The sequence below is a fragment of the Stegastes partitus genome, unplaced genomic scaffold, assembly GCF_000690725.1.
Source record: "Stegastes partitus isolate 25-593 unplaced genomic scaffold, Stegastes_partitus-1.0.2 Scaffold1382, whole genome shotgun sequence".
Classification (NCBI taxonomy): Eukaryota; Metazoa; Chordata; class Actinopteri; family Pomacentridae; genus Stegastes; species Stegastes partitus.
In genome coordinates, this window is record NW_007579113.1 from 147402 (window position 1) to 170342 (window position 22941).

The following is a 22941-nucleotide window of genomic DNA, read 5'->3' on the forward strand; positions in this document are numbered from 1 at the left end:
TCCGTAGGTGTGAATGTGAGTGTGCTTGGTTGTCTGTCTCTAAGTGTAGCCCTGTGATAGACTGGTGACCTGTCCAGGGTGTCCCCTGCTGGGATAGACTCCAGCACCCCCAGACCCTAGTGAGGATCAAGCGGAGTATAGATAATGGATGTTCAACATTTTGGCAAGTAAGCATAAGTCTATAGTCTCTAGAATTAAGGTTGCTCTACATATACTTATATAAAGTATATGTAAAAACACACATATCAACTCTAGGAAGATGCTTCACCATGCTGAATGTGTCTTCCAACAACTTCTCCTCTGTGTACCATTTTCTTGCCATGCTGCACTTATTTTATTCATCAGATATGATTTAATTTTCTCTAAATGTTTCAGTTTTGTTTCCATGTGTGTCTCCTATCTGCTCTGCAGTTCAGCTGAAAATTGTGAGCAGCTGAGTGAAGTGTAGGTTTTCGGTTGTGTCGAGGAACACAGAACTTTTTGGTTTTTTACACCACCTGGTGCTAACAGTGTATTTGGGGAAAACACGTAAATGAGAAATGTGGAATAAAAAGTGCTTTTACTGAGATATCACAATTTTAAGCTTGACAAAGTAACTACACCTCAGAGGGTTAATTGTGCTGCTATGATCAGACTTGAAGCAGACAGAATTTGTATGCATCTATAAACCAATGAATGCTGGGGCAAGATGGAAAACACTGGCGTGCACTCCAATATAATGTAACAGAATAATACACTGTTTATTTATTCAGTTAGTATGTCTGTCTCTGGCACTTGCAAACTTTTGTCCTGCTTTTACAGAAAAATAGATTCAAAACTCTGTATATGTTTATATTGCGACACAACATATTTTTAGTTTATGGATCAAATATCCAGGCAGGTTACATTAACACATAGATGGCAAAAACATTAAATTTACTTACTATACTCACAGATTTTGAGCATTTGCAGCAATGGATTTTTATGGTGTACACAATATATGGTATTACTTAATCATATTGCGTTGTACTTTTTGGAGTCTGGCACCAAAGAACAGGTAACGGCTGCTTTTCATCAGAAAATTTTACACAAATGTAGATTTGGGCTTCTTTTAATCTTTAATGTACAGTTTCATAATGCAGTTGACAGTAAATGTTGAAACAAAAGCATATAATAGTAGTTTAGCAGGTTTTGGCCTTTTTCCAGGCTGCAGCAGTTGTTCTTGTTTCAGTTGATGTTAGGTGAGTATCAACATGCACAAACATGCTTGAAATATTCAATACAGTACATATTTTGTCATCGTATTTTTTTTTGTCAGTACTGATCATGCCGTTTGTAAAGCACTGATGGGCTTGGAATGTAATGTGTTGATGGAAAATAAACCTAAAATTCCTAGAAGTTGTTTGTAGACTGTAAAGCTCTAATGATACCAGGCTGACAGATTGCACCGTACTGCTAAGAGCTGAAACAAGCCTCAGAAACAATCGTCTGTTTTTAAGTGTTAATGCTGCTGTATATCTCAGTGAGCTTGTTTTGATAATGAATAGGGGTTTTGAACTGCAGAAACATAACAAGAGTATGAACCCCCAGAATATAACAAAACTACTAATTATCCTATTAGGCAACCAAATTACATGTAAGTAATACAGAAACAACAGAACTTCTGCAACACATTGCATGTGGACATCTACAAGCATATGCCATGTCAAGGCTATTTATATTGAGAGGTTAACTGTGGTCATGCATGGGGACGGTGGTTCCTAGTATGAGACAAACTATAAATCAAAATGCCATTGTACAATGTTGGAAATCATTTTCATATGATGAGGAAATTCTCTGGCTCCAGAGATTTTTCCACTGGTGGAACTGTCACACGCTTCCTTTTTTACTCCATGTTGGTTTCACTCAGCTTCTTAGCTCATTCTTTGTGTCATTCCAGGTCAAGCCACAGGTCGTAGCTTTGGCTACATTGAGCACATAATGTAGGCAGACGATCTGAAGATATGATGTGCTGGGGAATGGGCTTATATACTAGCTAATAATGTTTTAAGTTGCGTAATATTTGAGCTATGGACATAAGGTAAAGGCTGCAAAGGTTGTTGTTCCATATGGTCCTAGAATACCGGAATGCTATCCTCTTTGATCCAAGCTTGGTTTAACACAAGTTCTGGTCAGAAGTGATTAAACGTCAAATAAAACTGTCATGGTGCCCTTTTTCTAGCTAAACCCCCACAATGCTCTCTGTTGCAAACACAAAACTGCCTGTTTCCTGTTGCTGCTACAAGTAAAGTATTAACCATTAAAAATCTCCACCTGGTGGCGCAACCAGGTACTGCAAGTAATCGACAACACTTGAAGCATGTATTATCCAGGAAAATGTCAGTCTGACTCGCTGAATGTAGGACCTGGATATAAGTCAGTTGGCTGTCCCCTCTCCTTCCAATATCTGCGTGCTACTGTTTTCAAAATCCTCTTTACCACCACAAACATCTGAGCAGCAACCTACCGCACTTGAAATATCAACTCCTGCTGAGAATTTGAATTGTCCAGTAAGACACCTCTGTCAGTTTTATTTTTTGCAGTGGACTATCTATTTTAATAACACTGCTTGTTTCCCTAAGGTCATTAAGCAACACAGAAATCTTTGTCATGGTGCTCCTTTACTAGCTAAAACCCCACAATGCTCTCTGCTTGCCAGCATGAAAGTGCTCCCATCCTCTGGTCGCTACAGTATCAAACACCAAGAAAAAAAACAGGTAATACAGCTAATCTGCAATACATGAAGCGTGTATTAAACAGGACAATGGTATTGGGTATTGGCAGATACTAAATATAATCAAAATAAAGTAAATTAATTTAATTTAAACAATATAGGCACCATGTCTGTGTAAAAGAGCAGCATGCAAGAGATAAAAATAGAAAACTGGTCTATTTCTGCCACTATTTTGTGGCTGTGGATATGCACCACTTACTTTGGACAGTGTTCCTATTACCAAGTGGCTGATGTTATCTGTCCACTATTACAGTGGAAGCGTAGTGCTGCAGCAGCTGCTTGGTCTGCATGTTACTTGCTCAGTGTAGTTTTGAAAAGTTAGCCACATTACCCAGTTTCCAACCTACCTGTCAGATGGGGAGAATGACATGCGCTCCTCACCCGCCTCCCCCTCCAGGCCCAGACTGCTCCAGCTGCTGCTGTTCCCATTGCTGCTGGAGAGAGAAGGCAGTTAACACACCGCTGTAGCACCAACACGTGAGAGCGGCCGAAATGCAGCAACAAGAGCGGGATATAATAAGCAGTTTCATTTGCTATAATGACCATATCCATCACGTACTGTCAATAAACAATACTGAGGCTGATCACCATTTCAGGCATTTGGAATAATCCTTTAAATGTCAGGTGAGGTCCTAAAACAGAGGAGGATTCTTTGAATGATGCACATTTTTCCACTGAATCATTCGCTAATGTTGATTGAGATAATTTGTTGCTAAAGGCCTGAGATGTGAGATCATTACATTCTTGTCCTAACATAATCTCGTTAATCCTGTGGGTTCCACCAGGACAACCAGCTGGCAACAGAAGCACAACAACACACAGAGCACTCTCGCTGTAATTAGTCAATCATTAGCCTGCTGGCTGGAACCTGCACACTGTGGCGTGCAACAATGTCGGAGAAACATTTCTGATATCTAAAAATACCTCCATTAATCTGCATTACCTCAGCCACAGCTTTCTGTGGTCTGACTGAGTGCTGAGAGCTGCTTCATTTAGTCAATCATCACCCTCCGTGTCTTAATAAACCCATGAAGGTGATTTTTTTCCTTTCGCTTTTTCATCTGCAGGGCGGAAATGATTGCAGCGGGCTTTTGAAGAGAGTGTAATGAATTGCACATGGTGGACTTTGTTCCTTCAGAAACAGCGCCTAAAGTGAGGAGAGCATTCAAAGACACACCTTTAGAAAATATTATGATACATTAACTTGGCCCCGATGGCCAAAATAACTAGCTGCTAACACACAGTGTGTTCTTTCGGTATCTTGGGAAAGAATCTCAAATGTTGTCAGTTTTGCTTCCATAGAGATAGAAACCTTGGCCAGAAATGTCAACAGCCTTATTCCCAGAGGCTTCGTGAGACCCTGTCAGAGGTGATATCCTTCCAAGAGGCCAGTTCTGTCACAACTACTACTAAAACCTTGGCAGCAGAGACAGCAACATAAAATATTTAACAACATAACGTTCAGAGCTCATGTATAATGCAACATTTGCACAAATCAGAGAAAATTGCATTTTGGCAGGAAAATCTAAACGAGGTTCCCAAAACACAGCGTGCCCTGTTCTGAACTTCTGCAACCACAGGAGACTCCTTCTAAATCAGGTCCAACACTAGCAATAGAAGATAGTTTGTGTACTGTTCTGGGTTTGAAGAGATGAACAGCACAAATCAAAACAGCATGGCCAAAGTGATAACCTCATTTTGAATTCTGTCTTGTATTCATGACTACATAAATAAAGTCTATTTCCTCTGACTGAAAGATAAAAAAAACAGGCAATTCAACAGTTCAGATCCTTGGATGCCACTTTGCAAATTAACCCCCTAAACCCCAAGCAGTTTTGGGGCGTTTTTGTTGACTCCTGTCACAGTTTTACTCGCTGTGGGCTCATTTTCCTCTGAACATAAAGTCCTGCACCTCAACTCTATGGAAACAGCACAATCATGACTGGAAGTACAGAGAACTCAGAAATGTCTTCTGTGCAGTATAACACAGTTATATGCCATAAATCATAAAAATATACTGAATAAATGTTGAATTTCTTTGACAATTTATCCTACAAAAATGTGAATACCCTGTGAACATGTCCAATGAACACACTTACAGGTATTACCACTACTCAAAAAATTGGTGCATCTTAATCCCGTAAATATTTAAATACAACCTCTACAAACTTTTTTAAATGAGACACATTGAGTAATTTGACTTTGATGAAATATCACAGTTTTATTCTTGGATTTTGGTTATTTTCCCAATTGAACTGACCAAGATAACAGTACTTTTTTTCTGTTTCTACATTTTCTGGCTCTAAAAAAATTAATTTTTTAAAAAGAAAACATGCCTTTCAAACCCAGTGCTGGGTTTTGGGGTTCAGAGTGTTAACAGATCGCCCATTTTTATACAGAAGACCAATTGCAGAACGACATCCTGTTGGAAAAGGCAAGCCTGCGTCCTGTGAGACGGCAACAGCAGCTGTCATCGTATCCACAAAAATATTGCTGCATACTTTCTGGGAAACACTAAGAAAATAAAACACTACACCCAGCTCGCAGCAGCAATTTCTAAACTCTTAGTCCTGGTAGAAAACTTAAAAACTGCCCCTAAACTATCTGTAAATATGCTTTCTTGTCCGCACTACTGTGTCCGATTACAATGTAGACAGCAGGGAAACAGTGGGAGAGCTAAAAGTTAAATTAATCAAAAAGACAGCTAAACACTCAAAACAAGTCTGATCATCTAACTCTGTCGGGCTGATCCGAATAGCAATTTCTGATCTACGGACATTCGGTCCCAATCAATGATGAATATATATTATATTAATATTCAGGGGTGCTGCGCAGTGGTGGCGGCTGACTGTAATTTGTCGACGGGGGGGGCAGGGGCTCCGACGATCTGGAGTGAGCGTGAGCATTTGGCTGCACAGACCAGTTTCTGTGTTTAGCTTAGCAGTGATGGCTCCGTTTCCACGGCGGCGGGGATATTCGGAGATCCAGTTTGATATCCCAATTCCAGCACAGCGAACGAATAGTCGGCTATTCAGCTATTCGGGCCCAGCCCTATAACTCTGTGTATGTTAAAGAGCTCCCGTCAAACCAGAACCTCACTAACTGATAGCCACCTCACGAATAGCTTAATGGCTGTACATGCAACAAGTTTATTTAATGCATTACTATATTACCACATTTGTCAAGAAGTGTCATAATGGACGTTTGATCAGGTTAATATCAATATATTTCTTCAAGACATCAGTTAGGGGTTAAGTGTCTGCGCAAATGTGCCTTTCATAGTTATTGCTACAGTAAAATGCTGGCATTCAGGGAGTATGCTGTGTATTTAAGTTAGTGGTTGTATACCTGTCACTCAGGTGGAGGAAGCTGCTGTTGTCATCCAGATGCTCGTCTTCAAAACTCAGGTTGGACCAGCTGCCAAGACTATCGTCTCCGACACTCAGCTGCTGGGACACAGTGGATTCGGTGGCTTCCCTGCCTGGAGAACTAAATGCAAAAAGAGATGCAAAGAGACAAAAATGAGAGAAAGTCAAAACATATGCAAATATTTATACCAGCAAATTCACGTTCTCTCTGTCATTGCTTTACCAACTACTCATCTGTAATGTGCCATTCACTGGAGAACTTAACTACATCTGACTTTGAAAGCTGATAACTTATTAAAATCACTTCTATATGCCTCATTTAAAAATTGTCCTAAAATAAACTGTTTGCACTCACCATTGTTTTAAAAAACGATTTACAGCATCATAACTGTGTAACTGTGCATATTGCAAAGAAGACATTCCTAAGTTCTCTCTACTTCTAACCATGGTTGACTTTCCACAGAAGCTCAGGACTTTATTTTGCAGTGAAATGAATGAATGCTGGTGTTTGTACCTGACAGCAGCCTGGCAGATGTTGGACAGCGCTGATGTCATGATCTCAGCAGTCAGACTCTCAGCGTAACTGGTGCCATCATGGCCGATGCCACTGTCGGCGTTAAGGCTGGTGTTACTCAGCTCACGTTTCGCTGTCTCCATCGCCATGGTTACCATCTCCTCTGCAAATGCTGCCCTGTGGTCCAGATCGATGTGAATCTTGGGAATCTCCAGACCAGAGAGCCGCTCAGTCCTTGCCTGACACTCTGCCCCCCTTTTCCTGCTCTGTAACACTGGCTGGTAGTGGTGCCGGCTTAGTTTGGTATAGAACGGACACTCCTGGACCTGACAGTACCGGCACGTCCTCTCCCCCAGTGCCCGGACCAGCCCGGGGCCCTCAGACAGCCTCTGGGTGTGGTAGTGTCTGTCGTGGCCTTGGGTTCTCTGGTGATCCTGGGACGAATGTCCAACCGATGCCAGGCTCATCTTAAGCGTGTCGTCCACTATCTTCCTGGCGTAATGCTCGATGACTTGCATCACCCTGCTGTTGTAACCACTGTCGTACAGGCTTCCTGTGCTGTGGTAGTGTCTGCTCTTACCCTCCTTGGACAAAAGGGGGCAAGAGAAGGAATTTCTGATGAGATTCTCTGTCATGTCTTCAAGTCTGGACTTCTTATAAAGACAGGAGTCGGTGAGAGACTTTGGCAGTCGCACGGAGGAAAGATGCAGTTTGCGTGTGACGTCGCAGGTGATGTTGTAAGCTAAAGATTCTGCAAAACTGACCAGATCCATGTACTCCCTCCTGTTCTGCTCCTCAGAGTCCCTGCAGCAGCATTGAGTCTCCTCGCCTGGGTCTGCTCTGTCTTTGGGTGATGAGGCCTCACTGCCAGAAGTTTTCCACTCATCTGGCAGTGACTTAGAGGATTGAAGGCGAGTGCTCGAGGATCTTTGCTTGATCTTTCGACTGGCGTGAGCTAAGCCGAGTTTTATAGAGCGATACGCCAAACGGCTCGCATACTGGTCCAAGACTAACTCCCTGCTGCCGCCTTCCTTTTTCAGCACCCTGATCAGGTAGCCGGCATATTCATCAGTCACGCTCTCACAGCTGGGATACTCAGAGGACAGACCGGAGCTGGAGCTGGAGATGGAAGTGGAGGGCGGAGACCGGGACACTGATGCGATCAGGTCATTTGACCACTGCTCAGCCAGCCTCCCTAACCTTCTGTCTTTGCTCTGGTCTGTACTGGGCTGAGACAGGGGTCGGTGGTGGTGATGCAAACATTCAGAGCTGGTCCTCTCCAGGCTTCTCCTCCTGAGAGATCTGTGGTACGGACACTGCTGCCCAGAGCTCACCATCCTTTTCACATCATTAATCACCTCTCCAGCCACCTCCCCGGCGTACACCCACAATGTGTTCAGAGTATGCTCTGAGAACTGTGCCACGCTGTCCCTCCGCCTCTCACCACCTTTCCTCGCCTCTCCTTCTTCTGCCACTCCCAGGGTGTCCATCTCAGTTGCCATGGAAACTATGTGGCACGCCAGTCGCTCGGCGTAATGGAGAGCTTCCTTGTTGAACACCTTGCGAGAAGACACCGGCTGTCCGCCGCCAGTCTCTACACATCTGTTAGTGCCACCAATGCCGCCTTCCTCTGCTGCTTCTTCCTCCTCTTCATCCTCATTGCCATCTGCCTCCTCAGAAAGAGACCGCATCAGTTTCAGCATAAACTCCGCTTTGTCCGCCTCGGGGATGGCATCTTTTGGACCAGGGCCGGGCTCGGGCTGATAGTGAGGGGTTGGAGGTGGCGTTGCAGGAGAGAACTCTTTCGCCAGTTTGCTTTTCAGCTTCTTGGAGAACTGTTTTATCTGCTTCTCTTTGGAAACCTCACTGGGCTGCTGAGGGGTGGATGGAGGAGTGCCAGGAGTCCCGCCGGATTTTTGACCGGAGCTTGGAGCGGAGTCATCCACGGGAGCAGATATCCTCCTCTGTCCTCCCATCTCTGTACCTGGCACATCCAGAGTGTCCATCATTGCAGGATGTGTTTCAGTTACACCTCTGTTCCTGGCATCATACTGGACTCTTCCCAGGCCTGCAGAGCCTGTCTGGAAGGAAATGGGAGGAAGCTCTGCTGCTTGCTCAACTGATCCGCCCTGCCGAATACACCCAGAATCTCTGTGGTCATATCTGAAACTCTCCCTGCCAACTCCCTGCTTTAAAGGGGAATCTGGGGTCTCCAGCTTTGAGGAAGAGTCCCTTCGGTTTCCGATTGTCTTTGTGAGAAAATCAGCACAGTCACCAAAACTCTTCTTCATCTTTGAGGCAGTTATCAGCTCACATGCCTCAGTTACGATCATATCCACCATGTTGCCAGAGAAGTTTTGGAAAGGAGACTTCCCTTGGGAGGGGTCACCTACATTTGTAGAGGTCTGGGTTCCATGACTGTAAAGGTGAGTTTGTGCAGATGTGGTGGTGTCACAGGATGACACAGGTACTCGTTTGGGGCTGGACTGTGGGCTATTTGTCAAGCTAGACTTCTGCTGAGAGGTCTCTTCTGAATCCTGGAGGTGGGAGAGGGCGTGGCCTGCCTGGGGGACAGGGATACAGCTGGCCATGCCGGATACAGTGAACAAGGCTTTCTTCACAGTGCAAGTAGCATCCTCTCCTGAGGGCCCAGGCAATGCTGCAGTGGAGCTGGAACTTAAAACCTGCTGGTTAGCAAAGGTACTGCAGGTATGAGTACTGGTATTTTCTGCACTGACGTAACAGATGTTGTCCAAGGACACACTGATTGCTGCTTGGCTTGTGAAGGCAACATCAGCCTGAGACAGCTCAATGAAGGCTTCCTGGATTACTGACTCAGACAAATCTGAAGCATAGGAAGAAACCACCTCCTCCTCCTCTTCTTCTTCCTCCTGCCCGTGGCCAAAAGACCAATCGCTAGGTGTAAGTGGAGTTGAAGGGTGGGAAAACTGACATACTTCCATTATGCCTTCAAACACCAGTTCTTCAGCCAGATCAGCAGCGAAACGTGTCACTGTACTGTGGAAAATCTGCTTCTTCACTGTCAGGAACTCCTTCAGTGCCCCAGACACGGCCTCTCCAACTAGGAAACCAGCTAATCCATTGATCGCACGTTCCTTTAACACATAAGCATGCCGCATGCCAATCTCATGGAAGGCCATCTGAAACACTGAGGAGGTCAGTCTGGCAGCAAGGTGACACAGGGTAGTAGTGCAGGTGGATACGCCTTTCTGGAGGTCTCGCAGGGCGCTACCCAAGCTCATCTCCACCAGGTCAGTGGCAAATCTCTGAATGCCGTCTTTCAGAGACTGGGACTTCTTCTGCAGCTTGGCTACTGTTACAGTCTCCTGTATGTCTGAGAGCTTCATCAGGTAGCCTGAAGGGTTCTTAAACTCCTTGTGGCAGACACAGCTGAGGTTCTTGTTGTCACTGATGTCGACAGCAGACTGATATCCACACACCGATCCCAGAATTTCTTTGGACAGACTGCTGGCAAAGTCAGAGTAGGTCTTATACAGTGAGCAGAGATCCTGTGGTTTACGGAGCTCCGAGCTGTCCTGTTCATCCTCGTCTGTCTTCCAGAAGTATTCCAGGGGTCCATTAGAGTCCACCAAAGGACTAAAAGCTGAGGAGCTGACAGGACTGAAGAGTGGACCGCCGTTCTCTTCAGAGGGGGTCTGCACTGGTCGAGGAGAGTCAGGCACCTCTGAGTGAAGTGAGTAAGGAGAGCCTGGTTTCAGAGGAGTGGGTTTTTTCACATTGGCAGGGAGAGTGGGCTGGTCGAAGCGGTGAGGGTTCATTCCCTTGGTAGAGCATCCCCTAGAAACATATTTGGACACTGCCCCACTGGTTCCAGATTCAGACTTTTTGTGTACTGTTGGGGCACTGATGGCGTCCAGAGGCAGCGTGAGAGTGCAGCTCTCCGAGCTCAGCTCATCCAGATCGTCAAACTGGTCAAAGCTGTCAAAGAACTCGCTGACTTCAGAGTCTGAGTCTTCAACTCGCTCTCTGGGCCCCCCAGGTACCTGGGGGATGTCCAGCTTGGCTAGCAGGCTTTTCTGGTAGCCCACTTCGTCCAGGAAAATGATTGGGCTGGGGCTGGAACAGTCTGACTCCTCCGATTCACTGACATGAATCAGCGGTGAGGGGAGACGAGCTCCAGGACTGCAGTAAGTCCACTGAGACTCCACGCCTGAAGACCTCTGCACCGTAACCGACACATCTGGACCTGACCTGTGTTTGGCTGAATTCTTCTTTGAGGATGAGCTGATAATAACACGGGAGCCTGATAGTTCCTTTTTTCTCTTGTGGGCTGGGACCGTCTGTGATGCCACATCACGCTTTTTAAAATGGCAAAATGGAGCTGCAGCTGTAGAGATGAAGGATACAGAGGAAAAAACTGGTCACTGACAGCATGTATTAAGAAGGAACAAAAGACAAACATGACAAAAAAAGTTACCCACGAGCAAACAGAGTAAAAACAATATCTGCAAAAACAATGACTGTCCCAGTTACTCACTCATGGAAGAATCTGTGCAATATCAATGTTTTTCTGCTTATGGAATAATCTTGTGCAATATGTTGCAGCACTATCGCACATGCTGCTGTAACACTGCTAATTTCCCCACTGTGCCACCAATAAGGAATTATCTTATCTGTGTTTCCATAGAGATGGCTGCACGCATAGACGCAGTGGCCCCTTCAGAAGGCAGCGAGAGTGAAAGTGTCCCAGACGTTCATTCCGCAAAACTTACAGCCGAGAGACTTTACTGAACATCAGGGCAGTGAACGTCACTAAAATTGCGGCGGCCGGTTGTGATTTGGACATACTACACCAACATAGAGTCCAATTGGAGACTACGCTGGCAGTTACCTGAGAGAGAAGGAAGTGCAAGCGGTACGAACGTAAACACAGGAGGAGGAAGACAGTCGAGATCCATGCTAGGCTAAAGGCTAACCCCTCCAGACCAGTAGGACTGTCACTCCTACACTCCAATGTCTGCTCCCTCGACAACAATCTGGATTTTCGAGCTATGTTTGCTGAGAGAAACCTGCAGAGAGTGGAAGGACTGCCGAGTGTTTTTGTGGAGGCATGGCTCCATGACAACATCCCAGACGGACATACAGCTAGAGGGGACGACATCGTTCTGGGCTGTCAGACAGGCAACCAGCTCTGAACTCTTCCAGAGCCGCTGCAGGAGCAGGACACTGAACATTATCAGGGACTCCTCACACCCTCCATAAACTGTTTGAACTGCTGCCATCAGGCAAACATTTCCAGAGCACTGAAGGAAAAATCTCCAGACTGAGCAACAGCTTCAACAGCTTCATTCCACAAGCTGTCAGAATGCTGAACTGCTGATCCAGACATGCAAACACTTTATTTAATTGCTTTTAGTTATTGGATCCTGAAGAAACACTCTCTCATCTTGTTTGTACCACTGTTGCATGTACAGCAAAATGACAATGAACTTGATTTGATTTGATTAATGGAATTCCTTAGTATTGGTCAGCTGTCCAAAGACTATCCTTCCATCTAAAATCCATTCATTTTATATACAACACCTTTTCTCTCTGCAACATGATGAAGATTCTCTTGGTGGATTTTCACTGCAGGATGTCTGGGCAAGCAGGAGATGGCACAAACCTTCCTTTGCACGCCTTTTTGCTTTCTTTGCAGTGTCAGTTCTGAGAGTTTCGGCCGCAACATTAACTACGAATGCACCACAACAATAACAAATAGTTGTTACTGGATGTAACTCCAGATATGTGAGCATGTTTCTTCTTTAAATATATTTTTGGGCTTTATTGCTTTTATTTAGAGCAGTAGAGATAGACAGGAAAGGGGAAAGAAGAATGGGGAGAGACCTGCAGCAAAGGGTCGTGAGCGGGAGTCGAACCCATGACTGCTGTGTCGAGGAACTAAAGCCCCCATTTATGGGTCGACCACTCAACTATGTGAGCTATAGGGGCGTCCCATGTGAGCATGTTTCTGTAGTAGAAGATAACCTGTTGAGTTGGATATTTGGACACTCTTTGGACTGCTGACCAATGCTAAGGACTTGAAGAGCATCTGATATCAGTTTTCTTTTTTTTTCACATTAAAACTACCACCTTAAGTGTTTTTGACCCAATGCAGCACTCCTTATAATTGCATCCATTGTGTCAGGATTATATATATTATATATCTAAGATTTAAAGCACAAACCAAAAAGCTGTCCAGTCCAGCTTCATTCAAACAACAACCATGCCCAGACTCAAATCATGTCTTTTCATGCTCCGACCTGGAAAGTGTCATTCATGCACTAATTTTCTCAAGACTCTACTACTGTAGTTCAGACAGCAGCAGTTTGCCTTCTTGCTGGTTCTAAGAGAAAACATCACATAACCTCCAACCTGGCTTCCCTCCACTTGTTAACTGTTCATTTTTAATAGATTTTAACATTAACAAATGCTGACCCCATATGAGCCAGTTTGCAGGCTTAGACCCTTCTGACTGTTCCAAAGTCAGGGATTAAATCTAAGGGTGATGTTCCTTTGCCATCAGGACCTCTTGGCTTTGGAATGATCTATTTTTATAAACCTAATTTATCTATCAAATTCATCTCTTTTACTGTGTTTCACTCTGTGATATTGTGTTTTCTATGTGCTTTTATTTTGTATCAATGGTAGTGTTTGTTCTATTAATTTACTGACACTGAAAATCATTTTTTTGCCTTTAGTATCTTCTAAGTATCCTCTTTTTCGGTTTGCCTATAAATAAATAATACAATATAAACACTTGTTAGTGCCACCTAGCAGCAAATTGACAGTTTATATTCCTGCTACATTTTTATAAAGTTATGCACAGGTGATAGCGGAATACAAAAGCAAGGTTTTAAAAAAAAAAGTAAATAAAAGGCGACAAAAACACTGCTAAGCGTTAGATCTTAAACCTACCAGGATTGTCTCCAGTGTCCTCCTCCTCCAGATGCTCGAGTGCCGTGACAAAGTCGTCCTCGATCGACGACACCGACTGGTTGGTGTCGTCCTCCTCCGGCTGGCTGGGCTCGGCGCTGCCCCTCTGAAGAGCCTGGAGCTCCAGGGCATAGCGGACTCCGGCCATGTAGCAGCCCAGCAGGCCCACCAAAGACGCCACGCTGGCCTGAGGGTAGACGCTGGCACTGGGATTATGTCTCAGCACACACACGGCCTTTAACCAGCACTGGAGAAAGAAGGAAATTTAGAGTGCCATTACATCATTTGCAATAAACAGGCAAACAAGAGTCTATAAACTGTCAAAGCAGCCATTTCCTGCAGTCATCTGTTATTGTGAAAGATCTTGACTTTTGCAAATTAAACAGAATTCACATGGGAATTTTCTTAATCTTGCAGGAAGGCTGGAGGCGCGTTGTTATGTCTGTGCTCTGATTGGGAGTTGCTGCATCTGCGGAATACGAAATCATTTAATTCTCTCTTTAATTTACACAGGTGGGAGGTCTCGCTGTCAGAAATGGACGACAAGGCCGCAGAACGAGCTGCAGGGCCTGTGTGAACCCAAACACTGCACCAGGAAGGACAAAGCTGCAGTCGTGGGCTGAAAAAACAACATCTGTCTGTCCGTCTGTGCCACCTGCATTTCTTCAAAAGCGTGAGAAACACTCAGCATTTCTGTTTACACGCGGAAACAAATGAGGACATGAAGTGGAAGAACCATCTAATCAACAACCACCAGAATTTTGTTTTACTAGCGTGTGTTAAAAATACTTTTCTCAAAATGAAATAAACACATGCCATGTTTGTACATGTTTCCAGAGGAAATAAACCGGACTTTTTATAAATAAACTGACATATACATGAGCGGAGTTATGATACTTTCAGAACCATTGAGTGCTTCCACTGAAATTTTAAAAATATTACCTAAAGTACGACCTGTTTTAAACCACTGATGCTTTTCGTGTGGAAATAAGCAGAATAGATTCAGAAACCCCTTCAATTTTTGCACACTTTTTTGTTGTAGATTCAATCTCAAATGAACAAAATCACCCTTTCAGCACGTCAATCCCATATGACTGAATGAAAACATGCTCTCAGAAATGTTTGGATGGATACGATTGCATGGAAAGCAGCTGCCATCTTCAGGTTTCTCCAGATGTTCTGTGGTTTTCAAACAGTCGGGTCAGTCAAGGACAAGCAGAAACTCATCCTGAAGCGTTTGTTTTTTGTCTTGACGTGCAGTACGAATATATACACAGCTATGTAAGTTTTCTAAACTATGTCACACATCAATTACATTTTCCACAGGCGAATGCAAGTCCTGAACAGGAAGGATCATTTGGGTATTTCTATTCCTAGACCATGTTTACCCTTCTTTTTGGGGCTAAATGATTAACCCTCTGAACTTCAACCAGTTCTGGGTGCTACGATCACATGTTTACTCATTGTGGGCTCATTTTTTACTGTAATATAAAGTCCTGCACCTCTATGGAAACAGCACAGCCATGACTAGAAGTAGAGAAAGAATTTAGAAATGTCTTCTGTGCAGTACGGCACAGTTAAAATACCAAAAATCCTGAAAAAAAAAGTAAAAGTGGAACTTCTTTGCTTATTTCTTCAACAAAAATAGCAAAAGAAATCCTGTAATCAATATTTACAACAATTTCCCATGTGCCCACATGGGTGACCGATACTGGGAAAGAATGGTGTCCCTAAACACTAGAGATATTTTACTATTTTTCCCACGACTCTGAATATCAACACTGGATAGAAGCTTCTTCACCATGCTGATTGTATCTTCCAACAGCTTGCGAACAACTTCCTCATTTGTGTTCTGTGTTTTTGCCGTTCCTGGCTGATAAATTGTGTCATTTTTGGAGATTTAAAAAACAAAACAAACAAAAAAAAAACATAGCATGCCTTTTAAAACCATTGATGGGTTTTGTTGATTAGAGTTAATGAGGACAAAAATGTTTGAAATCGGCCAAAAGGACCGACAACACTAAAACCAGCAACTGCTTCAACGGAATGCCACAGGACATTTGTCCACGTTTATGTAAATGTGCTTGTTTGTGCCATCATCCTGCCATGCTACTGAAAGATTCACTTTCCCTAATATTGGTACCTTCTGTCTGTCTGCTGCAGGTCCCTCTGCTCTTGGAACAGCATTTTGCTTGAGGAGGGAGTGTTTCAGCATAGAAGTTCTTTTTCTATCTCACTGGCACTAGTCACCCTGGTCAAAATGTCTACTGCAAACACAATGGTGTGAAAAGTGCACCCAATTTTAACTACAACTAGACTCAAAATCAGTGCTTCCCTATCCGCCCAAAGCAAGTCTTTGTGAAGTATGATGTGTGGTTTTGTTGCGACAATCTGCAGTTCTGCAAACCCAAACCAGTATTTGTTTAATTTATCCTTAAGATAACAGCAAGCTGGGCTGCAAGGTCACTTGGTGGTTAGCATCGTTGCCTCACAGCAAGAAGGTCGCTGGTTCACGTCCCGGTGAGGACAGCCAGGATCTTTCTGTGTGGAGTTTGCATGTTCTCCCCGTGCAGCATGGGTTCTCTCCGGGTTCTCTGGCTTCCTCCCACACAGTCCAAAAACATGTTGAGGTTAATTGGTGATTCTAAATTGTCCGTAGGTGTGAATGTGAGTGTGCTTCGTTGTCTGTCTCTAAGTGTAGCCCTGTGATAGACTGGTGACCTGTCCAGGGTGTCCCCTGCCTTCACCCTGAGTCAGCTGGGATAGACTCCAGCCCCCCGTGACCCTAGTGAGGATTAAGTGGTGTATAGATAATGGAGATACACTTTCTGCATTACAACTGGGACAACTCGCTCATGTTTCCACTGTTGTCTTTATGCAACAACTCAGGTGTCACGAGATTTAAAAGCCAGATTTCTGATATATATTAAAGGAATCTTGTACATCATGTTCTGGGACATTTATAATAACAATCTGAGCCGGTCAGCGGTTAAAAACAAGCATTTATACTTGGACAAACGCCCTGTAAGATTAAAGCTATTTTGTCTGTTTAATATTGAACCAATAACAAAAAAATGTTGCCCCTATTAATTTATAATAAATCTATATCGGTTTAATGAGGCACCGGTTTAAAAATATTGCAGTTATCCTATAAAGAAAACAGGGTCCAACTGACAAAAACCTGCAGTGGAATATTTGTAGATATTTGTCAAGGAGAGGTTTCAGTTTTTGGTTTTTAATGAATTTGAAAACTACACAAACAAATAAACTTGACTGATATACAAGTATGTAAGTTTAGTGCATGTCAAATGAATACACTTTAAAGTATAGAAATACCGAAGGGGTTGTCGTACTTTCTAAATCTATCGGCAGGCAAAGCACAGACGCCTGTTCTTACATCCTGTTGTTCTCACTTCCCTGTCGTCTGCTCACTTCTGCTTCACTCGGCCTGCTGACTGAGCAAATTCCTCCCCAGTGAAAGGTCCGTCACCTACCTGAGGCCCGGCGTCCTTGTGCTCCGTCAGCCTGCGGGAGTCTTTGAGCAGCAGGACCTCGTCGTTCTTGAGGCTGTGAACGTGGAGCGACCGGAGGAGCTCGCAGAGCCCTGCCGGCAGAGACGACAGAGCCTGAAGAAGAAAAACAGTTGCCGATTAGTTTAATAGTTGAGAGCTAATGGGTTTAATTGAGTAATCGCTGCAGCTCTACGGTTGCTGATGTTGTTTTGTGTATTTTATTCGAAGGTATCTGCTGTTTTCTGCACAGTTAGTAGCTGACATTGTGATAGTTCGTCCCATTTAGAGCAATGATAATCAGATTTGGTAGTTTTGACATGTTTGTGTCTGGATCAACCAACGAAAGAGTAAAATGGATTACGCAATCCTGTACAGCAAAACATGGGATTCATCAAGATTCATGACAACTTACCTGCTGTGTGACATCTTCTCCTTCACACTGAGCAGGCAGACACACAAAATGAATCTGAAAGAGCACAGCTGTCGGTCAGTGTTACAGTTTTTTTTTTTTTAACTTTTAGCTTCATTTATACCATTGTGTGACAAACCTCTGTCAGTCTTGTGGCGTCTCTGGTCGGCAGCTCCAGACCAACGCTGCATAGCTCCTTTTTATTCCGAAAGAGGCTCTTCACCGACTGAGCTCCGCTGTCACGCACAGTCTGCAAACACATATGCACTGTTTTATAGAAAAAAGTATATGGTTACCCTTCGGCCCTAATGGGAAACCAATGTTTACGTGTTTGTCCATTACTGGGGCATGCATGACTGACGAATGCAAAAAAAAGAACAGCATTGTGTGCATCTTTTCTTTTTATGTATCTGCCCTCTTTCCCACATGATTTTAATATAGATCCTGAGTAATCAAATTATATTTAAACTGACATCCAAAATCCCTTTAAAGATTATGCTGGTTTATCCGTTCCCCTAAAAAAAACACACATCTCACCACATCAGCAGTAAACATCTAGCAACTGTAGTCCACAAGCACCCAAAACAAAGAGTTAAAGAACAATTCTGCTTTGTAATTACTAATACAAACCAGGTTAGGGTTAGGGTTAGGACATATTACCGTAACATCAACAATAAAAGTGAAAGTAAAATGCAGCCGTCTGTTTGTTGTGGGGAGCAAATGAAATCTGATTTCACTTTGTCCTGCAAAACTGCTTTTTTAAATCTCAAAAATCCTCTGTAAGGTCAGATATTAAGGGCGTCCTTGTCAGACAGGTCAGACATAAACAATCATTGAAGACCTACTTTTCACAACAAAAACGGAACAAAATTAAATATAAAGTAATATTTCAAGTCCTTTTTTTGTCAACGTATAAAAACTAAACAATTATGTTGAACATGGATGAATGGACAACCTAGTTAATGTAATGTTTGAATGCAAAGTGTTGGTAGAATCTCACACTGTGGCTGCTGCTGCTCTTCAGAGGATGGAGCAGCTAGGTGCTAATGCTAACACTAGATGAGCAGGACGGATGAAGAAAGACAGCAGGTTTTTGTACCATGATGAAGACTTCTGTGACTCTTAATGTACTTTTATGCAAAGCATCCCACCACAACAGCAAATGTGAACAAATGATTGGGCTTAGATTGGAGCTAATATCGATCAGCTACACCGGATGTGGGCGTCTCCAACTAAAATTATACACACTTTGGTCAAAAAAACGAACCCTTGATGAACACCAGGTGCCAAAATGAAAACTGCTTCAAGGACACTACAGATGTTCACAGTCTACAGTTGTGTCCCAGCAGACAAACCTCTTTCCGGACGGAGGCCCTGGACCTTATCGGGACTCCTCTGATGCGAGCGCAGGCATCCATAACAACGCAGAGCTGCACGTGGCTGGATGGATGACGGGCGGCTCACCTGTGAACACGAAAAAAAAAAGTGTCAGAAGAGAAGAAAAACAAGAAAATGACAGAGTGAGTGACACATGGAGAAGAAGTTTTAAACGATGACGTCTCATCACTTTCAAAGCTGAGGTTGTTCTTTCTCTGGTTCTATCAACATTCCTCAGCCAGCAAAAGGAAACACGACTGTTCAATGTGACCCTTATGTTGCTCTTAAATGCTGCTCAGATTCAGCTACAGCAACAATCACATGACAACGCAATGACAGTGTGGGTATTATTATTATTATACACAGAGGGATCACACCATGTCTCTACTGCTGCACATTTACATGAAAAGGGCTCCACAGACTTTTTATACTGGCTGCACCGGGGCACTGAACTTTTTCATTTAGGTCACCATGCTACATGTTACAGAGTAAGTAGTGACTTGATAATCCGACCCTTAACAATCCGAAAACCTTGCTATCCAACAGGTTTTTAGGAAAAACAAACGGAACCCATGAAAAATAGCCTTAACATATCGATAGCCTTGGATTTCGACTCTGACATGACATTTTATGTCACAAATAAGGATAACGGCGTATTATCTGACTTAACAATCCGACAGACTGGCGATGTTCAGACTGCAGGACTTGATGCTCAATTCAGATGTTTTGTGAAATCCGATTTTTTTTGTGAGTTTGCTCACATTTCCAATTAATTGCGACTTGTATGTGATCTGCTGTGTGAACTTCATACGACCCAAAAGTGTCCCGCATGTGCAGAAGAAGGAAACGATGACGTCACATGCAGTGAGCGTGCTCAGTTGTTACGGAAGTAAACACGGATGGTTGAAACAGAAGTGTGAACACTGTCCTAAACTAGCATCAGCCGCCAAGTTCTGCCTGCATATTCCAGCCACTTCCACCCCGTCGGAGTGTTCCCCCGACTGCACAGAATATTCAGATATTCATCATTAATTGGGCCTGAATATCCAGAGACCAGAAAGTGCTATTCAGACCAGCCCTGCTAGTTATGATAACAACCATGAACAATAAATATTAACAACAAATGAGCCTTCAAGCATCAAGCCCTCCTTGTATCTCCACCTCCGTCTTGACAATCCGACAGCCTTGCTATCCGACATAAAAGAAGGTTTTACATTTAGTGTCAAACTATCGAGTCACGACTGTATTCTGTGTTTTTGTCGGTTCCCACATTGTAACACATTGATGACTTCTTCATACATACCGAAAGTGAGTGTAAACTGGAATAAAGGTGCAGACCTTTTTCTTCAGGACAATCTGGGCCTGACAGTGATAATTACCTCCTTTCTTTTGCTATTTTATAAGCAGTGTTTAATATTGTCATCATTTCTGACTGGTTAGTTTGTTGTTGCTGTACCAGCCACACACCTGTCACAACACAAGATGAGTTTTTAAAAATTTCAGTTTGGAATATTGATGCTCCAACAGCAAAAACTCTTTGCAATAAATGCATGATGTTACAAGTTTTATCATATCATATCATATCATGATTATATCTCAGTGGCAGTTTATATCATATATCATACAGTTTAGTGTTTGCGGAAGCTACAGTTTAACAGGTGTCCCCTAAACACCTCACGTGCACAGAGAAGCCTCTAGTCTCCACTCAGACCAAAAATTAGCTTGAAAACAGTGAAACAAGGTGGAAAATTGTGATTATATATACACATCAAATGAGTTAAAGTTTATTTACCTGGGTCCAGAAACACACCCAGACAGATCAGCTAAATATCAGGTGCAGCAATTATTCACAGCAATAACAATTTTGAATTCCTACAGTTAAATGAACACAATCAACTGCAGGACTGACGCTTTAAAATGCACTCAGCTTGTTGGAAAGTCTGCTCATAGAAATGACTGCTAACAGCTAATGGAGATGAAATCAGCTGCTTTCTAGGAAGCTTCATTTCATTATTTTCCAACTCATGCTTGGCCTCACACCTGTCTGAACTGTCGCTTAGCTAGCGTGTACTTTAGCATGCGTGAGGCATTTAGGGAACATAGGTAAATTGTAGCACCTCATAAGCAAAACGTAGAACAAGTGCTTAGCCTGTGCCCAGACATACTGAATATATTTTTAGATTAAAATATTTTACAAATATTCTGTCTTGAATTACTTAGACTCTTGTCATCAATGCAGAACTACGTTATGCAAAGACAACTTTCTGTCTGCATGCAAGGTGGATTACTAGTTGTGATGATGGTGCTCCAGAATAAAGGTGTGGGGACGACCAAAGGAAGCAGGTAGGAGCACCAGTGCTACCAGTGGAAAAGTTAGCCTGGAACTCTGCTGACTCATGATAAAATGAGAAGCATGATGTGACAACATGCAACAATGACCTAAGTCACTGCACCTGCATCACACAATATGTTACTCAACCAAAAGCTAACAAAAGATTAAAGCCTGCGAAGCATTACGAAACGCACCGCAAAAAGGCAACAGGTTTTCCTTGAACCTGTGCGAAAACATCATGAATCAAACTCTTAAAAGTGGGCCTAGACTTGTCCTGCTGGTGAGGATAAGCTATTGTGCTTCTTTGATATTCTTGAAACAGCCCGGCCTGCATCAAAGATCAAACAGCGTGGCAGGAGAACAGGGCTGTGAGCTCTGAGCAGGGGAAACACACTCGGTAAGCAGCATGAGAGAGCGAGTAAAGGAGGCAAAATATTTACAGTGTACAAGAAGGAAAAGTTTCCCAAGAAATTCAAGCCTCTCCTTTGAGGTACGGTCCAAAGCTGCTGGTCGAGTCTAGACTCGGGCAGGCGGCCCTATTGATCAGCCCATCCTGAGAACCAGAGGGGCAGAGAACATGCCATGGGCTTCTTCTGGTGATCCAGGACCTCCTGGCTTCTCACGGGTGCTTTGGTGGGCTGTTCAAAAACAACACATCCAGCCACTGCTGCCTGACCTCAACTATGCGCTGCATCCCGATGCACTCACAAGGGAAGCAGGCACAATGACGTCTATTATAGCTGTGACTAACTATCTGTTTTTTCAGTCCGGGATGTTTCGTGTTGCGTTCACAGCTTTCAGTGGGACAGTTTGTGAGAACTAACTTCATCATCACCTTATTCAAGTGATGTGGTCACACAACGAGGTATGTATTTATGCATTAGTCATGTCATGGTAAAACTGCAATTAAGTGTAACTAAGTTTAGGCTTACACTATTCCTCCAGGGCTGATTCATGTAAACTAATTATCACGGTTTGCACAGAAATGCAACGAAGCAAAGCAGATCCAGTCACAGGATTCTGGGGGGCGATCATCTTAGACGGAAGACAGAAAAATAACCTGCTGAGGGCAGAAACTGTGGAGTCTAAAATCTTGTTTGGTTGGGAGCTGATGTGGGCCAAGTTCTGAGCATGACTGTGGGTGGCCGGAAGGATAGATAAACACACTGAGAGAGGAGAAGGAGCGCCGGGAGAACATGAGAAAAACTCAATGTGAAACCAAACAACAGTGTCTAATGAGGCCCTGGTGACCTGCTGGTCAGCTGATGACAGCAGAGCAGGTGGATTTAAGGCTGCACAATTAGAACCACAACCATAATCACGATTATTTTTTATCAATACTGACATTACGAATATTTATCACAACTATTCAATGATTTTAAGGACAAAATGTTTTGACTGCACTTTCACAGTTAACCCTCAGAAATCCACTGAAAGTCCACTGGCTGGTATGAAGGGCATGAAAATGAGTCCAGTGTACTTCTATATGTACATATCAGTACTGTGTGACAGTGAACTAAGTTGCACAACAACAGCAACAACAGCAGTCCTTTTCTACTGTCACATGTCGAAATGCCTCATGTACATTACAAAGGCTGTTTTGTATGGCTGTTCAATGTTGGGGAAAAAATGACATTGCAATATTTCATTTTTCTCTGATATGAAGACATAGAGGAATTGACCTCAAAAGCTTGAGTAACTGTATTTGGAAGGAATTAAT

At 43.4% G+C, this 22941-nt stretch overlaps 1 protein-coding gene across 2 annotated transcripts in view; it reads right to left on the bottom strand.

Moving 5' to 3' along the window:
* akap11 (A kinase (PRKA) anchor protein 11) overlaps positions 1-22941 on the bottom strand; it is a 34092-nt gene that overhangs the window by 8691 nt on the left and 2460 nt on the right. The window contains exons 2-9 of one of the 2 annotated variants that reach the window (XM_008299132.1): positions 18868-18976; positions 17652-17762; positions 17516-17569; positions 17086-17217; positions 13574-13838; positions 6635-11003; positions 6101-6241; positions 3100-3183 (exon numbers count right to left, since the gene is read on the bottom strand). In XM_008299132.1, coding sequence (XP_008297354.1) covers positions 3100-3183; positions 6101-6241; positions 6635-11003; positions 13574-13838; positions 17086-17217; positions 17516-17569; positions 17652-17762; positions 18868-18930 — 5219 coding nt within the window. In that variant the 5' untranslated portion in view covers positions 18931-18976. Of the gene's footprint in view, positions 1-3099; positions 3187-6100; positions 6242-6634; positions 11004-13573; positions 13839-17085; positions 17218-17515; positions 17570-17651; positions 17763-18867; positions 18977-22941 lie in introns of both variants that reach the window. The other variant, XM_008299131.1, reaches the window with a different exon arrangement.